General features: G+C 49.3%; 1 protein-coding gene across 13 annotated transcripts in view; it reads left to right on the top strand.

Moving 5' to 3' along the window:
- The window catches only part of CFAP221 (cilia and flagella associated protein 221), an 84,422-nt gene that overhangs the window by 50,678 nt on the left and 13,431 nt on the right, over positions 1-20,313 (top strand). For 10 of the 13 annotated variants that reach the window (XR_009564675.1, XR_009564674.2, XM_030849653.3 and 7 more), the window contains 10 exons: positions 266-353; positions 1,821-1,910; positions 4,812-4,910; positions 8,437-8,542; positions 9,903-10,036; positions 11,660-11,740; positions 12,509-12,616; positions 12,702-12,836; positions 18,093-18,251; positions 19,621-19,712. Coding sequence is in view for 11 of the 13 variants with exons in the window: in XM_030849653.3 (XP_030705513.2) it covers positions 266-353; positions 1,821-1,910; positions 4,812-4,910; positions 8,437-8,542; positions 9,903-10,036; positions 11,660-11,740; positions 12,509-12,616; positions 12,702-12,836; positions 18,093-18,251; positions 19,621-19,712 (1,092 nt within the window). In the remaining 2 variants the exon portion in view is untranslated. The remainder of the gene's footprint in view (positions 1-265; positions 354-1,820; positions 1,911-4,811; positions 4,911-8,436; positions 8,543-9,902; positions 10,037-11,659; positions 11,741-12,508; positions 12,617-12,701; positions 12,837-18,092; positions 18,252-19,620; positions 19,713-20,313) is intronic. The other 3 variants (XM_060302619.1, XM_060302617.1, XM_060302618.2) reach the window with 1 other exon arrangement.

Raw genomic sequence — 20,313 nt, 5'->3', positions numbered from 1 at the left:
CTTTTGATTTGCATCTCCCTAATGGCGACTGGGGTTGAGCATCCAGGTTTCTTTATTCATAAATATTTTGGTGTGTGTCACTAGAAGCTCAGCTTCGTCTTGTGGAACACATTATTCACCCGCGTTGTGTTGCTGTGGTCTCTGCAGCTTCTCTGCCCCACGGTGTGTCCTCCCTCTTCAGCTGTGCAGTATGGCTAAGACACTCCATCCTGAAGTCGACTATGGTATTCTGATGGGTTCTGGAAGCTGGTTTTTTTCTCCCCAGGCAGGTACACCTCGGTAAAGATCACATGTCCCTTAAATTTAAAAAAGACCTTACTGAGGAGCGGCAGAGAGTGAACAACAAATGCAAGGTCAGGATCACTGCTAATTCGATGTCATTTATTTCACTAAACATTGTTAATTCCTGCTGTATGCAAGATGCCATATAAGGAGAGAAAACCTTGCAATTAAGTTGGGACGGGAGGCTGATAACCAGCCCTCGGTTAACTGTAAATCGAGGCTGCCTGTAACTGTCACCGAGACCACTGCTGAGCAGCGTGGGGCTTCAGAGTCCAGCTAGCAGGGGACTCATCTAGCTGGAAAGCTTCCTAGAAGACACGGTATACGTTTGAAAGGCAGTAAAGAGGAGAAAGGCGCCCAACTTAGAGGCAGGGAATGGCTCCGGTTTGGGCTGGAATGCTGGGCATGAGCTGCAGAGCACGAAGGTAAGAGAGACCCAGAGACAGTGACCAGGAGCGAAGCCAGAGCCAAGTCCAGACCAAAGCTGGAGGCCGCGCCCTGTGGCAGGAAACCGAGCAAAAGCGAGAGGGAGGGAGGGTGCAGAGCAAGTGGGCACGGGAACCGCGCGGCCCAGGCCCTCGGGGGCGGCGGCCAGTAATGCTACATTCTGAGTGTGCATCGTAAGTGAGTAGGTCTAAGTAGAGGCACAAGAAGTCTCCCTCCTCTTTCGCCTAACAACGCATTTGCCAATCCCGTCTTTAAATTCCCTCTATTTTATTTGACTTTTAGTCGCCATGGAGTTCAGGGTCTCTCCCCACGGAATCTGTACTTTGAACCTAAGGTCCCCCGTCTCAAACTCAACCTCCTGCTGCGTGCAAATCAGACTGGACAGCTCACCACCCTGGTGACAATCGTAGACATCTGTTATTTCTTGTTTTCTTTGATTGCAGTAGAGTTGATTTACATTGTGTTAGTTTCAGGTATACAGCTCAGTGATTCAGTTACACACACACACACACACACACACACACACACACACACACACACATCTATTCTTTTTCAGATTCTTTTCCCTTAGAGGTTATTACAAAATATTGAGTAGAGTTCCCTGTTCTCTCCAGTAGATCCTCTCATTTTCGAGTAGGGTGTTAACGTTTTGGTCAGATTTCTTCCGATTTAGTCTATAAAAATGTTTGTGAACAGCATACCTGAAAGCCAAGCTAGTTTTAGAAGTTACCTAACACAGAAATAATAAAAACCACAGAGAGGCAAGAGCTAACACATGTGTGCAGGTGCACGGCCCTCTCACCGTGGAGGCAGGTGTGGGGAGACACTGAGCCAAGCCCGGCGGCCTTCCTGGGAGCGACCAGGCAGTGCCAGTGGCTCCGGGGTAGGGGAGATTGCTCGGGGGCCAGGGAGCAGGCGGCGGGGACACCTCTCCACGGAAGGGACAGACCCCCAACTTCCACCACCCAGGAAAGGGAAGGGATCACGTGCCTTTGACCAATGGCTTAATGGGTTTCTACCAGTTTCAAAGAGAAATACAGTTGTGTGCCTTTGTATTCCATTTTAACATTTTTGATGATTGAAAATCCCAGCTGGATAGAGGAGATCCTGTTTTGGATGACGAATTCCAGCGACTCAAGACAGAAGTTCACCCGAGACGGGTTGTACGCGACCTGGAAGAAGTAAGTAACTTTCTTTATTTGGAATCTAATTATCAGGAGCTCTTTATATGCTTATTGTTTAAGCATATAAACAATTTTATAGAAATCCTTTTGCCAAGAGATTTGTAATAGTTTTTAATTTGCTTACCTTTCGGGGTGTTTTTCTTATGACATATGCACAAGTCAGTTTTTAATTTGCTTACCTTTCGGGGTGTTTTTCTTATGACATATGCACAAGTCAGGCATCAATTTGCAGTTGTTGCCCTTGAAATTAACAGCCTTGTATACGGGCCCCTGCTTCCCACACCTCCGATTTCTCCTCTTGGTCTCCTTTGTTCTTCCCCTTTGCTGCCCATGCCCCTGTCCGCAGGTCCTCAGGGTGGGTCCCTGGGTGCGTTCCTGGCCCCCTCCCCTCCCCTTGTAAGAAGACAGCCAGTCAGACGCCAGAGCTCTGGTCCCAGCTCCACCTCAGATTTGGGACCCGGGAAGAGCCCTCTGAGCCCTCGTGCCCTGGTGTCCTCAAACGTGAAGTGGGGACAGTAGCCACCCCACCCCCTGGAGTTTCCTCTGTCATGTGATAGTTTCTGGTTAAAACCCCAATTTTTAATTTTTTTTACTTAAAGAAATTTTTTTGAAGCATAGCTGATTTACAATGTTGTGTTAATTTCTGCTGTACAGAGGTGATTCACTTATACATATATATATACATTCTTTTTCACATTCTTTTCCATTATGTTTTATCACAGGATAGTGAATATAGTTCCCTGTGCTCTACAGTAGGACCTTGTTGTTTACCCCAATTTTTAATTTTAACAACGAAAAAATGCTTCCCAGTCTCCCCACCTCCACCATTCTCAGTTTTCTCTTCTGGGTCTGCACGCCTGCACTGTTTTTACCTCTTCCCCCCCCCCCCCCCGCCCCGCCCCATCTCATCTGGCCACACAGTTGTGCTAATCGCTCTTCCACGAGGCCATCCCCCGGTCCACCTTCACGGCTCACCCTCAGCTCATCCTGCAGGTGAATCGTTTGTGTTCCGCCCCTCTGCCCTCTCCTCCATGGCCCACTGCCCGGGCCAACGCAAGACTGACTCACTTCCGATGACTGTCTTCACGTTGCTCCCCTGTTCAGTGACCTGCAGCGCCCAAGGCTCTGGCCGGCGTCACGACACCCCCAGACACCCTTTCCTTCCCAGTCATTACTGATCCACACACGCTTGTGCCCCCGGTGCGTGGGCTCCACTGGGGACCACACGGTCTGGCCTCCTGCTTCTGCAGCATCCCAGCACCCGACGCAGGGTTCTGATTTCTGTGTGACTTTATTCTTCCGCTCTAGACTGTACATTTCGTTCTTTCTTTTTTTTTTTTTGATGTAATAGTCACAGTTTTCTAAAAAGAAAACTCTTAACAAATGAGGGAAACAGAAGCTTTTGTAAACTCATAAATTGATTTTTCAAAAAAATTACAGTAAAAGTCATTCTAATTGGCGAAAAATTAGAGGTACTGTATATACAAGCAAGTACAAACGCTTTTATTCAATATTGTGTTAGAGGTTCTGGGTAGTACAGTATGATAAGAGAAAGATACAAGAAAAGTTATAAGTATTGGAGAGAAAGAAATAAAAAGATCATTGATTTTATATGATATAATTAACTATGATTGTAGAAAATCTAAAAGCGTCTATTGCCAGATTAAGTAAACCTACTGAATTTGTAAGAGGATTTGGGAATTGCATATAAAATCATTATACAAGAATATCTACTGTATTTTCATATACAAGAAATGAAACGTTAACATATACTTTAATAGACATGTAATTTATAATAGCAAGCAAGTACCTAGAAGCAAATCTAACAATTACAAACTTTACATTAAAACAATAACAAAGATCTAAATAAATTGAAAGATATTTATAGATGTCTTATGGAAGAGAATAAGCATGTAAAGATGTTACCTTTTTCCAAATTGATCTACAGATTAAATGCAATCCCAATTAGTACCTCAGTAGGCTTTGTCATGGAATTTTATAACTCTTTAAGTACATATATATGTATATATACACAACATGAACATGAATATTATGTAGATATACGTATATATATGAAAGAACAAAGGCTCAAGAATTTTTTTAACTTAAAATGAATAAACCGGGGGAGAGGACTTTCTCTGAAGGAGACAAAGCTTTTTGACCAAGTTGGATCATTAAGGCAGTGTGGTATTATTGGCATACGGATAGGCAAAAGAGAAATGAAACCAAATAGAAAGACAGAAACAGATCCACATATGTATCGAGTCTTGATATATGATAGATGTGGCATTGTAAATCACTTGGAAAATGAGATTAGATTGTACATTTCTTTTTTTTTTAATATAAATGTATTTATTTATTTATTTTTGGCTGTGTTGGGTCTTTGTTGCTGTGCGCGGGCTTTCTCTAGTTGCAGCGAGGGGGGTTACTCTTCGTTGCAGTGTGCGGGCTTCTCATTGTAGTGGCTTCTCTTGTTGTGGAGCACGGGCTCTAGGCACGTGGGCTTCAGTAGTTGTGGCTCGTGAGCTCTAGAGTGCAGGCTCAATAGTGGTGGCGTACGGGGCTTAGTTGCTCCGCAGCATGTGGGATCTTCCCAGACCGGGGATCGAACCTGTGTCCCCTGCACTGGCAGGTAGATTCTTATCCAGTACGCCACCAGGGAAGTCCCTAGATTGTACATTTCTTGAAACCCAAATCTTGTCTTCCACTTTTGGTCCCTAACCCAAGAAGTATTCCCTATAATGCTGTGTACACCAAAAGTGCTTAATAAGTGCTCATTAAATGGAAGAACAAATAATAACTTGGTTTGGGATCCAACTCTGAAACATTTTTATTAAATGCTTTTATGCCAGGAGTTAAAATTTAAATCTAACATGCACCTATATTTTGTGTTCACAGAAAACCAGGGAATTTCATCCTAATTTTGATCCGCTCGTAAATAACACTTGGGTCAACAGGTTCTGGGCGCAGAGACGGTTTCAGCAAGCAGCACGCAAGGTAAGTCTCAGCACCAGGTTGAAAATTTAATTTCTTTAGTTATCAGCACAGGGAAATTGAACAGTGAGTTTTTTTTATAGCAGCTTTATTGAGATGCAATTCACATGCCTTAAAATTCACTCCTGTAAAGTGTACAGTTCAGTCGTTTTTAGTGGAGTACGGCCATCACCGCTATCGGATTTTAGGGCGTTTTTATCACTGCTTAAAGAAGCCTGGTCGCCAGCAGCAGTCGCTCTCCACCCCCCACCCCCTTCCCTGTTCACTTTCTGCCTCTGTGAATTTGCCTATTCTGGACGTTTCGTATACACGGAATCCTACCATACATGGCCTTTCGTAACTGGCTTCTCTCACTTAACGTGTTTTCAGGGTTCATCCACGGTGTAGCATGTTTCAGTACCTCATTCCTTTTTCAGGATGAATAGTATTCATCCTTGAACGGAGATACCACACTCTTTATCTAGTCATCGGTTGAAACATTTGGGCTGTTCTCACCTTTTGGCTGTCATGGTGAGAATAACGGCGCTACAGACATTTATGTGCAAGTTTGTGGACATGTTTTCAGTTCTCTGGGGCGTGTACACCTAGGAGCAGAATTGCTGGGCCGTATGGAAGGATGCTGGGTAGTGATTTCTAGAGAGGACAGTGGGGTGCTCCTGTGCCCCTCGGCCTCTACAGTCCACAAAGGGTGTGAGGTGGCCCCCTGGCCTGGCTCCGCTCCCCCCGCAGCTGTCCCAGTCCTCTGTGTGGCCCCAGTCCTCTTCTTCTCCCAGGACACCACCTGAAACCCCATCCCATCTCCCTTCCCTCCACCCACACCTGTCCTTCGGCCAGCTCAGCCTACCCCTCCTCCAGCAAACAGTCCTGTAAGCACTAGCGCTTGGCCGTCTTGGGGTGCCTCTTGCATCTTATGCTGCCTGTCGACCTCTCGTCCCAGCCACTGGAGCCTGGCTGCCTGGGGGGCAGAAGCCCTCCTGCCCCCACCCCGGCAGGGAGACCAGCGGTGGAGACACGGACTCTGGAGACAGACTGCTTGCCCTTCATTCTTTTTTCTTTTTCTTTAATAAATTATTTCATTTTTATTTTAGATAATCATTTTACTCTTTTTTTCCACTAGTAAATGTATTTGATTGATGGATGGATGGATTGATTGATTTTTGGTCACACCGTGCAGCATGTGGGATCTAGTTCCCCAACCAGGGATCAAACCTGTGCCCCCTGCAGTGGAAGCACAGAGTCCTAACCACTGGACCACCAGGGAAGTCTCTTGCCCTTCATTCTTGGTGCTACTTCTTTTTTTATGGTTTTTAAAAGTTTTTTATTCAAGTATAGCTGATTTACAATGTTGTGTGAATTTCTGGTGTACAGCAAAGTGATTCCGTTATACATATATATTCTCTTTTTTATTCTTTTCCATATGGTTTATCACAGGGTATTGGATATAGTTCCCTGTGCTCTACAGTAGGACCTTGTTGTTTATCCGTCCCTTGGATAATAGCTCACATCTGCTAATCCCAAACTCCCAGTTCTTCCCTCCCCCTCCCTCCCTCCCACTTGGCAACCGCAAGTCTGTTTTCTACATCTCTGAGTCTGTTTCTGTTTTGTAGGTAGGTTCCTCTGTGTCATATTTTAGATTCCACATGTAAGTGATACCATGTGGTATTTGTCTTTCTCTGTCTGACTTACTTCACTTAGTATGAGAATCTCTAGGTCCATCCATGTTGCTGCAGATGGCATTACTTCATTCTCTTTGATGGCTGAGTAGTATTCCATTGTGTATATGGACCACATCGTCTTTATCCATTCCTCTGTTGGTGGACATTTAGGTTGTTTCCATGTCTTGGCTATCGTGAATAGTGATGCTATGAACATTGGGGTGCACGTATCTTTTCAAATTAGAGTTTTGTCCGGATGTATGCCCAGGAGTGGGAATGCTGGATCATTTCACAGCTCTATTTGTAGTTCTTTGAGGAACCTCCATACTATTCTCCATAGTGGCTGCACCAGTTTACATTCCCATCTTGATGCTACTTCTCATGAGTTTTCCAATCTTGGACAAGTTCCATGACCTCTGTGCCTTCGTTTCCTCATCTGTCACTGAGGAGACCAGTAAGACCTTTCTCAGGGCTGTCATGAAAGTCAGGTGAGTCAACACATAGAAGACTCCAAGAGTTTACGTTGCAGGTGATCTCTCAAGCAGTGCTTGCAGCCTAGGCTGATGTCTGTAAACCAGTGTCCCTGCTGGGGCTTTGTCTGGGTGGGCTCTGCGCCTGTGCGGGACAGAGGTGGCTATGAGACACTCGTGGGACAGCCCCGGCCACTCTGGAGCCAGTCCTCCTGGGTCAGCAGCTGTGTGTCTGGCTCTGAGTGGAGGCTCCGTCTTTCCCGCACACTCCCCAGCAGGTGCTGCCAGTTAGATGTGCCAACACGTCCCCAGCCCGACGGCCCCTGCCATCCCCCCGGCCCAGTCACAGCCCCATCCTCTCTGCCTGGACCACCGCAGCCAGAAGAGGCCTGCCAGAGCTTGGACGTGATCGGACGTTGCCCCTGGGAGAACCTTCCAAAGGCCCCCCATTGCAATTGGAATAAAAGGCGCAATTTTTATCGAGGCGACAAGGCCATACTGGGTTTCTCTCTGTCCTTTAAGCGTGTCTCCTTTGTTCCTGAATCAGGATCTCTGCACCTGCTGCTTCCCCTGCTCAGAACTCTTTCCAAGGCCAGTGTCTCCTCATTGTTCAAGTCTCAGATCGAACCTCACCTCCCAGAAAGGCCTTCCTTACGTCGTCCCTGCGGCAGTGGCCAGACCCCCTCCCAGCCCCTCAGTCACGCCCCCGTGTGTTTAGTCTTCTTCATTTGCTTCATGGTGTTTAGCTTGTGTGCTCGTTTGTCTCCTGCCGTCCCACTCCACACACGCGCACGAACAGGACGTCAGCTCTGTGCGGGCTGGACCCTTGTCCGCCCCCCACTGTGTCCGCAGTACCTGAACAGGACTGTGCACGGAGCGGCCACCTCTTCACACTGGACAAGTGGCAAGGCCGTGGGCGGATGGGAAGGAGTGGCCCCAGCTCTGGGCGCAGGGAGCGCTCACCCCCAGCAGCGCCTGCTCTGGACGCAGAGCGTGCGGTGTGCAGCCAGCGCCGCCCAACCCACTGCCCGATGTCTATGGAATTGTCTGCTTAGTTTGTCCTTCAGCTCTGAAAATAACGTGGCCGCAGTGTCACGACTCAGATATACCGAGCAGAAAGACCGTAGAACTAGTCACTCTTCCACTCTGGAAATATGAGAAAACTGGGGCTCATAAATTGGGAGGGTCAAGACCAGACGACAGCCGGGCCTCTGCGTTCAGGCGGGTCTGCACTTCCCAGACCTCGATGCCCGTGGCCTCGTCCAGGGCACTGTGACCCTCCCTGGGAATTCCACATAGATCCGTGGCCTCAGCCCCTGGCTGTGGTTGAGGAAATTGAGCTAAACTAAATGCCAAACTGAGCCCCGACGAACAGTGTGAGATCATTCTTCTTTCTAATTCCAGGTCGTGATTCAGCGCCGCTTGCTGAACATGCTGACTGCGATCCGTAACATGCACAGAGACGCCATCAAGAAAAGGTTCAGTCACGGAGGACAGTCCATAGCACAAGGTAGAGCCGGCTGCGAACAGCTGCGCTTCCGTCCACATGTGTCCTGAGCAGCGGGCTTCTCTGTTAGGAAGTCAGCTGGGTACAAATGCACGGCTTCATCAATCACATGTACTGGATTTTAAAAGTGTTACTGAAGTCTAGTTGATTTACAGTGTTGCATTGATTTCTGCTGTACAGCACAGGGATTCCGTCAGTTATACACATATGTTCATATTCTTTTCCATTGTGGTTTATCCCAGGATATTGAATATAGTTCCCTGTGCTCTACAGTAGGACCTTGTTGTTTAGACATCCTCTATATGCTAGTTTGCATCTGCTGATCCTAAACTCCTGATCCTTCCCTCCCCCAGCCCCCTCCCCCTTGGCAACCGCAAGTCTGTTCTCTATGTCTGTGAGTCTTTCTGTGTCGTAGATAAGTTCATTTGTGTCATATTTTAGATTCCACATATAAGTGATACCATATGGTATTTGTCTTTCTTTTTCTGACTTACTTCACTTAGTATGATAATCTCTAGGTCCATCCATGTTGCTACAAATTGCATTCTTTCATTCTTTTTTATGGCCGAGTAATATTGCATTGTATATGTGTACCACATCTTCTTTATCCATTCTTCTGTCGATGGACATTTAGGTTGCTTCCATGTCTTGGCTATTGTGAATAGTGCTGCTGTGAATATAGGACATTTTATTACATTTTAATTATCCTTTTTCCTCCTATATTATTTTATCTCTGATGCTGATGTTTCTAATAAAGAAACTCTTTTAAAAAACATTGTAGGGCTTCCCTGGTGGCGCAGTGGTTGAGAGTCCGCCTGCCGATGCAGGGGACACGGGTTCGTGCCCCGGTCCAGGAAGATCCCACATGCCGCGGAGCGGCTGGGCCCGTGAGCCATGGCCGCTGAGCCTGCGCATCTGGAGCCTGTGCCCTGCAATGGGAGAGGCCACAACAGTGAGAGGCCCACGTACCGAAAAAAAAAAAAAAATTGTAAAATTTACCTGTGAGTTACATATGGACACCTGTAAAATGTCTTCACGTGCTTCTTAAATTTGATCTTTTTCTTTGATGACAAGGGCAAAGAATATTCATCAGAGAGACTTCACTATGAATTATAGTTTTTTGGAAGTAAAAATAAAATTTTTAAAAAATTGGAGAAGGGGTTGAGGTAAAGAACAAAAGAGAAACTAAAAACGAGACTACACACATACATACGTACACCCACACGTTCTTTCTGAAATGGTGTGTGCCAAGGACCCAGTAACTGGTGTGTGGCAAATGCACACACGCACACAACCAGAGACGGTGGTTTCGCACAAATACCTTACGATTCTCCCAAAGCGCTGTTTTGTTTTTCACCCGCAGACGAGAATTCCTCCAGACACCTTCCGGCGCGGGTCAGTCAGGACGATTACTGCAGCTGCTTCTCTGTGTCACCCCAGCAAGTGCTGCCCTTCGCCTTCCCGGCCTACAGCGCCCCCCAGGGCTCCGACGAGCTGGTGGGTGTGCAGGGCTGCGGTGGCCCAGGCTCCATCAGGGTCGCAGGCAGGTGCCAAGGGGAGCCCCGCCCTGTCTCTGCCCCTCCGCCGCCTCCTGAGAGGCTCCCAAGTCAGACCTGTGTCCAAGTTATTGTGATGAATGGGAAACTGAGTGGCCCCTGCTGCCCCCTCCCTGGCCCCTGGGATGCCTGTGCTCAGGCTCTGCCCAGCCTGGAGGCCGCCGGGCCCTGCCACACTGCCGGGGAACAGGGCCTGAGGGCCGCGGCAGATGTAGGACTAGGAGGCAGGCCCAGCCCAGCCGAGCCCTCGGGTGCGTGGGGTCTGCGGGGGCCGGGGGTGGGCGGCCACAGCCTCTAACAGGCCAGCCTCGGACTCACAGGTCCATCCCTCTCTCCCTCTCGGTGGCAAGAAGTGTGACAGTTAGCCAAATGATGCATCGTCATAATTCAGATCGTGGCCAGACCACGAGTCAGGCAGTTTCTTAAGCGCTTCAGTTCTATCAGTTCATTTAATCTTCAACAAGTCTACATGGTAGGTTTATCCTCTTACAGCTGAGAAGGAGCCTGGGACGCAAGGTCACAGAGCCAGTAATGAAATGTTGCCCGAGTTCCCCAAGTTCACGTAGTTAGCAATAAAAAGTGTGTTTTAATCGATAGCGAAAGGGCACAAGCAAAACAGTTTTTTGGTTTCAAAGAATGAACTTGCCATTCACATCCTGTGAAATGATTTGAGCCTTGCAGGTTAATCCACTCAAGAATTACAGGAGTGACTTTAGAAATTCCATGTGTTTTCCGCATTAGAAAATCAAATGACTTAAAAGATGAGCATATTTAGTTCCTAGGAAATGATAAATCTGAGATTTTCAAGCACTAAGAATTATCTGATACTCAATAATTAATGGGTGGAAAGAGTGATAGGGATGCAAAGAGATTATCACTGTGCTGTGGAGCCCGTCTTTTTTTTTTTTAATAATTCAAAGCTTATCATTTCATTTGGTACTTGAGTTAGTGCTGCAGAAATTTCTGTACTGCTCAGGGTTGATGAAAAACAGAATGCTCAGCATTCCTGTCCATAAAGAATTTTGTAATTCATTCCATAAATACTGTATTTCACCTATTCTAAGGTCACGTTTTAAAATATACAGCACCTTTGAGGTTGGGAAATGTCTCATAATTGGTGGCACATTCGCATTGCATCGTATCAGTCTGACGACGGTGTCTCAGCTCGGTGAGCCGTAGTAGTTACTGAGTGCCTGTCACAGGTGGGGCGCTGTTGCAGGCTCTGGGTGATGCAGCAGATCCGCCTGCAGGACATTTGTGAGGTGGTGCTCCGGGATTAGCACCCGTGGAAGGGAAGCGGCCGCAGTGGGCAGAGGAGAAGTTAGGCTGCATCCTTTGACAGAGGCCTCAGCTGCCGTCCTGAGAATCACACCCTAAGAGACAAGGGGGGCGGGGGCCCACGCTGCCTCCAAGCCACTCGCAGGAAGCAGCAGCTGTGGCCACGGGAAGGGTCACTTAGAGGGAGGAGCTGTTCGTGTAACGTGCAAAATGTGGAGAAATAGAAGCATAGCTGCCCTCGCTCCGCGATGATCATGTGTCACTTTTTTGAATTTTCACATTTTAGGCTCCTGGTGGCCTTGGACCTGTTCCAACTAAACCTTCAGAAATTCAAATCAAGCAGGCCTATTCCTTCTTCAGTCTGCAGGTTAGACCTGTCATGTGGTTTTGTTAATTGGGTTTCTTATGAAATGAACAGAATAGTCTTGAATTTGAACTGCGCTATTTTTATTAGTTTTGTTCTATGACGGATTATGCCACGTAGCATACTGTGTGTTTTGCTCTTATGTTATTTTATGCGACGTGCGAAGTGTAGCAGATTCTCTTTTCCTAATGTGGCTTATGGAAACCAGGGTCTTTATTTGTGGATATACCATATAGTATGCATATCTGAAGCTGTCTGAACTGCATATGTTAGAAACTTGAAGAAAAGACACAAGTGAACAAAAGTGAGTCAGCCTTTGTGTATGACCACTTCTGTTTTTGAAAATATGCATGCTTTATTTCTTTTTTCTTCTCTTTTTTTTAATTGAAGTATAGTTGAATCCCAATATCTTGTTAGTTTCAGGCACACAGTGCAGTGATTCAGTTACACACACACACATCTATTCTTTTTCAGATCCTTTTCCCTTTTAGGTTATTGCAAAATGTTGAGTATAATTCCCCGTGCTGTCCAGTAGGTCCTTGTGAAATATGCATGTTTTAAACTGACGAACCAGTGTTCAGTGTATTGCAGAGTTAAGCCCTAAGACAGGGGCGAGGAACCGTGAACACCGCTGTGTGCTGGGACCCAGAACGGGGCCCAGGACGGCACTGACAAAGCTGCTGCTTAAACGTGGCGCTCGTCTTCCTTTTACCCCCAGGCAGCTGGGAAGTGCCTCCCAAGGGCTTCGAGCGCCTGCCTTCTCTCCCCCAGGTTCCTCAGCTGTACCAGATCAAGAGGTACCAGCCGGTCTCTGTGCAGAGGTCTTCAACCAGCTACTGGCCTCAGAAGCTTGCCCGGGCCCTGAAGCCAGGAGCTGAGGTGACAGGTCCCCACCCTCGGGAACGTCCCATCTTCCCGCCGCCCTGGCGCGTGGACTAACGTGCTGTCCTTGGTCTTGGCCCAGGACGAAGCCACCGCCGTCATGGCCCTGCCCAAGCAGGACTCCGCGCCCCAGCTCCCCGGCGAGACCTCCGTCCTGAGCATACGACTCCCTGAGGCCTTGGCCCGGGCTCCAGAGTACGACCCACTTTATATCTTTGTAAGTGACATCAGCAGAAGTCATTGTTCCCTGTCCCTTTATCCAGCAGTTACTTCATAAGAAAGCAGAAGGGGAAAGGGGGGAGGGGTAAACTAGGGGTGTGGGGTTAGCAGACACACACTACTGCACGTAAAAAAGGTAAGCAGCAAGGACTGACTGTGTAGCACAGGGAAATGTACTCACGGTCTTGTCATAACCTGTAGGGGAAAAGAATCTGGTAAAAATATATATATATAACTGAGTCACTTTGCCGTATACCTGAAACTGACACAATATTGTACATCAACTATACTTCAGTTTTTTTAAAAAAAAACATTGAGAAAAAGAAGACAGAAGCACTAATTGGGAATATTTTTCTCTCTTTGGAATTTCAAGGGTTAAACCACATCTCATCTTTGAAATTGCTTTATCATTTGGAGAATATCAATGTCTTTGTCTTTTAACAACTCCAGCATTTATTTTTTTATGACAATAGCTTTATGATCTTTTCTAATTATCTATAATATGCACCTGTGTATTTTTGTGTTTCTTTTAAGTATAGTTGCTGTGCAATATTATGTAAGTTACAGGTGTATAATACAGTGATTCACAATTTTTAAAGGTAGTATATATGTATATATATGTATATATATATATATATTTTTTTTTTTTTTTTTGCGGTACGCGGGCCTCTCACTGCTGTGGCCTCTCCCGTTGCGGAGCACAGGCTCCGGACGCACAGGCTCAGCGGCCATGGCTCTCGGGCCCAGCCGCTCCGGGGCATGTGGGATCCTCCCGGACCGGGGCACGAACCCGCGCCCCCCGCATCGGCAGGCGGACTCTCAACCACTGAGCCACCAGGGAAGCCCTGTATATATATTTTAAGATGAAAATACAACAGAAAAAAAGTAAAGTCACCCCAGCCCCGTCCCGCGGCGCCTAGTTGATTCTTTATCCCATCTTCGGGCCCCGTGGCCCTGCCACACCGACGCCTGATTCCCTGTCTTCTACCAAATTGAGTCCAGTCTCCCAGCGATGTGGGGTCCAGCCGGTTCTCCCCCTCCCCTGCGTGTGTCCTCCTGTCACCTGCCCTCAGGGGCACCCCCTTCCCCCTTGTCCTTAAGGATGCAGTACCCAAGCCCTAAGAGACTGAAGGCCAGACAGGGAATCTGAGGAGGTTCTATGTAAGAACGGAGTCATCGGCGACATGCCACGGTAGTTGCCCTAGTTACAGTCTGTTTTGTAAGGACACGCACACACACACGCGAGCACACGCGCACACGCGCGCGCGCGCACGCAGTGTGAGGAAGGGCCTCAGACACTACCTGAGAAAGGCTCCTCTGGGAGAATCTACACGTGAGCCTCTGAATCTCTGACAGGGCAGAGATGCCGGTGGCCGCACCCAAGGGCAGAGCAGGGACAGACGCCTGCCTGTTTCCTGGTTGCTTGCCTTGGGGCTACTCCTCTGAGCTCTGCTGCTTTCCTCCAGGGAGCTGTGCTGTTTGTGTTTTGGCCAAACACAAACACAGCGTGTTCTGGTAGTCTCATTGTGGGGTGGGGGAGGGCTGTCCCTCACAGACATAGAGTCAGGACTGGGATGGCCTCACCGGGCATCTAACTCAGTGATTTTCAGACTTCACTTAGCACCAGCACCCTGTCGCCAGCTGAAATTTTACACAGCAGGGCAATATGTAAAATAGGGTCCCGGCTGCTGGGCTGGCAGTGGCTAAGGGGCTTTCCTGAGGAGGGTGTCCCTGCAAAACCCCAGGGTCTTCACAGTCTCCCCCAGACCCACCCTCTACCCCCCCTCACCACTCTGCAAGTGAGAGAGCTGGTCAGAGACCGGTTTTGCAGATGTAACATACATCAACATTTACCAAATTACGTACTTTTCACATGGGCAGTTTATTGCATATCACTTACACATCAGTATGGCTATAAAAGAAAGAATTCGAAAAGCCTAAGAAAAGAAAGAAGAACAAAAGGCAAGCAATGCTGGTCGCAACGAGTAGAGCATTGCAGTGGAGTCTTGGTTGGGTTGAAGTTTTTGGTTTTTTGTTTTTTTTTTGCCGTACATGGGCCTCTCACTGCTGTGGCCTCTCCCGTTGCGGAGCACAGGCTCCGGACGCGCAGGCTCAGCGGCCATGGCTCACGGGCCCAGCCGCTCCGCGGCATGTGGGATCTTCCCGGACCGGGGCGCGAACCCGTGTCCCCTGCCTCGGCAGGCGGACCCCCAACCACTGCGCCACCAGGGAAGCCCCACAGTGGAGTCTTGGGGTGATATCTGTGTGCTGTCTGCAGGAGATGGGGTAGAGGGCTCTGGGGAGGAGACGCTGGGGCAGTGTGGACCCCATGCACCGACGGTGCAGCTGAGGCCGTGGAGACGCTGGAGGGTTTTATAGAGGCGCGTTACTAAAGCAAAACGCAAGGCCGTTATAAACTCCAGGGCGGAGAGTCAACTAAAAATCGATGTCTGTTCCCAGCAGGAAGCCAAACTGAAATCGGCATGATTTTTAAGACTTGATAGAAAATTGAAAAATAGAATCCATCTGGCCTTGATACTAGAACTTCCCTCTGTCACTGACCCAGAGGTCGTGATCGTGAACCTTCACCAGAAAGCTATAATCCAGGCCTCAGCTTGGCCTGGCAGAGCGACATACTTAGACAGTTAAGACAAAATAAATGCTGTTTACCAGTTTCCAGCTTGCAGAGACAACTTATGAGCAAAGCATACTGGTCTTGGTGTGGTTCCAGAATGCAGATGTTGACGATCTCAGTAATACAAAAGTAAAATTGTGGAAGAGAGGAAGAAAGGAACGACAAAGCATGGGAGTGGGAATGCCTTCATTTCACCCGAGGGGGAGTTGGAATACTCAACTAAAGATGATGAAACAGGAAATAGGTGGGTCAGTGGATCATTGCAAGTCGCAGCCAAACTAACAATAACCATGTGATTTTCAAAGTCCGGAAGGAGCATCTGTGTACACGAGCAAGACCCTTACCTTACGGGGTAATGAGTCAGCAGATACTGTGAGGTCGACAGTCAAGAGGAGGAAGAAGCAGCGTGATGTTTAGGGTTAGTGACCATCCCAGGCACAAACCCAGACCCGAGCCTGGGGTAGGAGGGGCCCGCACGAGCCCCCTTGCTCTTCACCACGAATCCTCCCAGCCTGGGCGAGCCGCTCCCATATGCACGCAGTGGTCTGAGGGAAATTAAAATTAAAATAGTCACGGGCTGACCACTCAGACCTCCTGCTCTGGTAGCGATGGCCACCCTGGGGGAGGTGAGGGGTGACAACTGTTAGAGACGGTGGCATGGCCATTTCCAGAAAGATTTCATCCGCTGCACTTGACCCAAGGCAGGTCCAGAGAGTTGGCCACACGGCGGGTGTCCCCCCCACCCCAGTGCTGTGCACCTTTGCCCCCCGTCCCCGTCCCCGTGAGACTGCCAGCCCCTCCCCCATCAGTGACTCCACCTCTTGGTCACACTGTGACCAGGCCCAGCTGGAGTCTCTGTCATCCTGCCCCGAATCCCTGAGGCATCCCTTCCCAGGGGCTGTCCCGATTGTCCTTTGTCACCACAGGGGTGACTCCTGGTGGCGGAGGCCAGCAGCCTCCAGATTCTGGCCCTCGCCCCATTTCTGGGGAGGTAGTTGTGCCCAGAGCACCTGGGCGGCTCCGGTTGGGTGCTCACCCTGCCTCCTGTCCTTTGCCCCTCCTTCCGGCACGTCCTCGCACGCTGGGGGATTTAAGGGGCCCTGCGTGGCGGCAGGACGCGTCCCCCACTTGCCCACCCACACCCGCCTTCCTCTGCATCCTCGGTCTCCCCGGCTTTGTCTCACCACGCCCCACCTTTCCCCTCGTTCCCTCCCAGCCCTCCAGCCCTGACCTGGGTCAGGGTGGGGACCCAAGGTTTGCCTTCGCCTCTGTCCCTGCCCCCATTCCGTGCGGCCCTGTGAGGGACGGGAGAAGAGCTGCTGTGGACACACAGATACTCCACTCCTGACTCCCTCGAGGGGTTATCGCCTCCCTGCTGTCCTGCTGCCTTTACATCCGTGCGTCGTCACAAGAGCTTCTGCGTGGCCCTGGCTGCAAGTCAGCCTCCCTGCATGACTGGAGGACAGGCAGCCCAGCGTTCGTGGCCGGGACGCCTTCAATCACACGCACGATAGCCGGGCCCTCCTCTGGGTGCTGTCACGTCGTCTTCAAGTTGTTGGGGACATTTGTTTCTTGGCGCTGAGACTGGGTTCCCGTCAGTCGTGTGGAGTTCTGTGGGTTTTAAAAAAAAAATTTTTTTTTAAATTATTCAAACAAACAAAAAGAACAGAATCTCAACTTAGTGGTTCCTAAACATCTGTGATTAAACAACCACAAGGGAGCCAAAAGCTATGTTGTCTGGGAGAAGAGCTGGGCTTTTGTTGGACAGGCCCCAGAAGGAACATTAAAAGGCTCCACATTTTGATATAATTGCTCTGTGCCTCCATTAGTTCTGCTGGAAAATTAGTAAAAGACAGGAACTCCCTTAAAGCCAGATACTTCATCCAAATGGAGCCTTCCTGAATTAAAAACATCACCAAAACAATGTTAAATGCTGATGTTTCCTGATATATCACATGCCACCCTCTCCTTTGTCTTTTTTTTTTTTTTTTTTTTTGGTGGTACGCGGGCCTCTCACTGTTGTGGCCTCTCCCGTTGCGGAACACAGGCTCCGGACACACAGGCTCAGCGGCCATGGCTCACGGGCCCAGCCGCTCCGCGGCATGTGGGACCTTCCCGGACCGGGGCACGAACCCGTGTACCCTGCCTCGGCAGGAGGACTCTCAACCACTGCGCCACCTGGGAAGCCCCTGTCTTCTCTTTAAAGTTACTTTTTAGAAGCTATTCTTTTGTTTCCAAAACCAGAAGCTCATTGCTTTTTAAAACCAGTTTCCTTATTTAATAAATCCCCCGAATTGATCAAATTCAGAAACAAATACTTTAAGCTCTTTAAGCTGCAGTTTCATTTGTACTCGTTTCCATGGAAGATCAGTGAATCCGCGTGGTATGTAATGAAGCGCTTCAACCGGAAAAGTGACATTTGTGAATGACCGTGACCACTGCCCATCTGAAGCCACCTCTGCTCTCCTGCTTCTCTTTCCCAGACGGGCTGACAGAGGCGGGGTCAGAATGCGCGTGCCGGGGGAGGGGGGGCCGAAGGGAGCCTTAGCTGACGCCTGTGCTGTGGCAGAGGAGGAAACCGGTCAACAAAAGAGACCCCGTTTTTCGTCTCTCCCGCAGAACCCCAGCCCAGGGTTATTTGCCGTGAAGCACCCGCTGACCTACGTGGAAACCTCGATGGATTACCATCTGTGCACCCACCCCAAATACAAGTTCACCAAGGAGTCCCACTGCAGCTCCAGCATCCCCCTAACCCAGAAGCAGTTTCTCCATCACATGGTAAAGCCATCCCGGCTCAGCGGCAGAGCTGGCTCTGGGCTGCGGGGACGGGCAGGGGACAAGGAGGGAGGGTCACCGCTGGAACCAAGGAGTAGAGGGTTTGCTGCCACAGCTGCAGGACGAGGACAGTAACCGTGGCGCTGTGGACCCTGTCATGCCCCAGCCCTGAAGGGGGGCAGGTGGGGACTCAGCACGATGCCCAACAGCCCCTACCCAGCTCCCAGGCTTCATGTTGCCTCCTTTTCAACATTCTTAGTCTCTTTTTCCTTGAAGGTCATGCCTAATATGCATCTTATCCCCGCTGCAACCATGGAAAAACAGTCACGTGGCGGCCATAACCCTGTGGGATGACCCCCCTCTTTGTTTGGTCCCCAACAAGGACAGAAACGTCATAATGGGCAAGGTGGTGATGTGACAAATGCACAGTGAGGAAGAGGCCCCCGAGATCTCCTTCTTCCCCCAAATAACCAACCTGATCTCAGCCTCCAGGCACCTCCTGGGTGGCCCGCACCCTCCGCTCGGGATGAAACCCTAACTTAGGTGGGTGGCTGTCTCAGCCCTGGCCCCGCCAGCTCCGCCTCATGCCTCTTCCCGCATCACCTTCCTGCCTCTTGGTTCTAGGACTCCAGCCTGATCCCCGTGCTCCTTGCTTGCTCCCTCTTCCCCAGCCCCGCAGGCAGCCGCCCCTGGGCCCTCCCTGGATCCCACCGGCTGGCCTCACGCGCCATGTGACTCCCTGTCCTGCACCCCAGGGCCCAGCAGCGCACCGTCACCCTCCTGAGAAGCCTTCCTTCCACACAAATCCGATCCGGTCGTTTTCCAGTTTGGAAACCCTCCGTGGTCCCTGCTGCCCCTGGGAGCAGCTCCAGGCTCATTAGCTTGGCCCACGAGGCCCTTCACAACCAGCCTACCTCTCCAGCCTCATTTCCTGTCACCCCCGTCACCCGCCCTGCACTCGGTGCTCTCCTGATAGCACCCTCCTCGCATTTTCCATGCCTTTGCGCGCGCTTACCCCTGCCTGGACAGCCCTCTGATGAACTGACCCATCCTCTGAATGTTGCATTAGCATCACATGCACAGTAGTCAAAATGGGTGGAAAGGCCAGACCTGTCCTCCAGCACCAGGGCCGTTGCCCCTGTGCCACATAAGACAGGGGCGGGAGCCTCTCCGTCCTCCCTGCCTTAATGCCTGTTGCCTTGTTGCAGCAGTTGCTGGAGCAGCTGTCGTTTTTAGCCTCAGAAAAGTTCTACTAAACTTAATGGAATGATACATTTTGGAGCTCAACTTGGATTGAAAAATATTCAGTTGAATGAAACGGAAGTCTTTCCTGAACTTTACATGTGGTCCCCCTGTGCCGGCTCTATTACAGGATGTCATTCCTGGAGTGATGACCTGGAAGAGGTTCCAGTGCCCGGTCCTCTCGTCCCTGCCCGAAACCTCGAAGACAGAGATGACGCAGAGGTAAGCCCAGCTCCCCGTCGCCTCACGGAGGTGTGTGTGCCCTGCAGAGTGCAGAGGCTGCAAGCTCAGAAGTTACCTGCCAGTAGTATGTCAAAGCATACTTTTAGTGCATCGTGAGGGAAGTCTGCTCACCAGAGGAATATGATGGTGTGTATAAAGTCATATCTTGACTTTATCTTAATTGAGATATACTTTATTTTTTTAACTTTTATTGAAATATAGTTGATTTACAATGTTATGTTAGTTTCGGATGTACAGCAAAGTGACTCAGTTATGTGTGTGTGTGTGCGCGCGTGTGTGTGTGTGTGTGAGTGTGTGTGTGTGTATATACATATATTCTTTTTTACGTTCTCTTCCTTAATAGGTTATTACAATATATCGAATATAGTTCCCTGTGCTATGCAGTAGGCCCTTGTTGTTTACTTTTATAAATTAGTGGTGTGTATCTCTTGATCCCAAACTCCTGATTCGTCTCCACCCACTTCCTCCACCCCCTCTCCCCCCTGGCAACCACAAGTTTGCTTTCTAGGTCTGTGAGTTTATTTCTGTTTTGTAAATAAGTTCATTAGTATCAGTTTTAGGTTCCACATATAAGTGATAT

This window comes from Globicephala melas, chromosome 7 (assembly GCF_963455315.2).
Source record: "Globicephala melas chromosome 7, mGloMel1.2, whole genome shotgun sequence".
In the NCBI taxonomy this organism is placed as follows: domain Eukaryota; kingdom Metazoa; phylum Chordata; class Mammalia; order Artiodactyla; family Delphinidae; genus Globicephala; species Globicephala melas.
The sequence above is the reverse complement of the archived record's forward strand: the minus strand, read 5'-3'. Positions and strand labels throughout refer to the sequence as shown.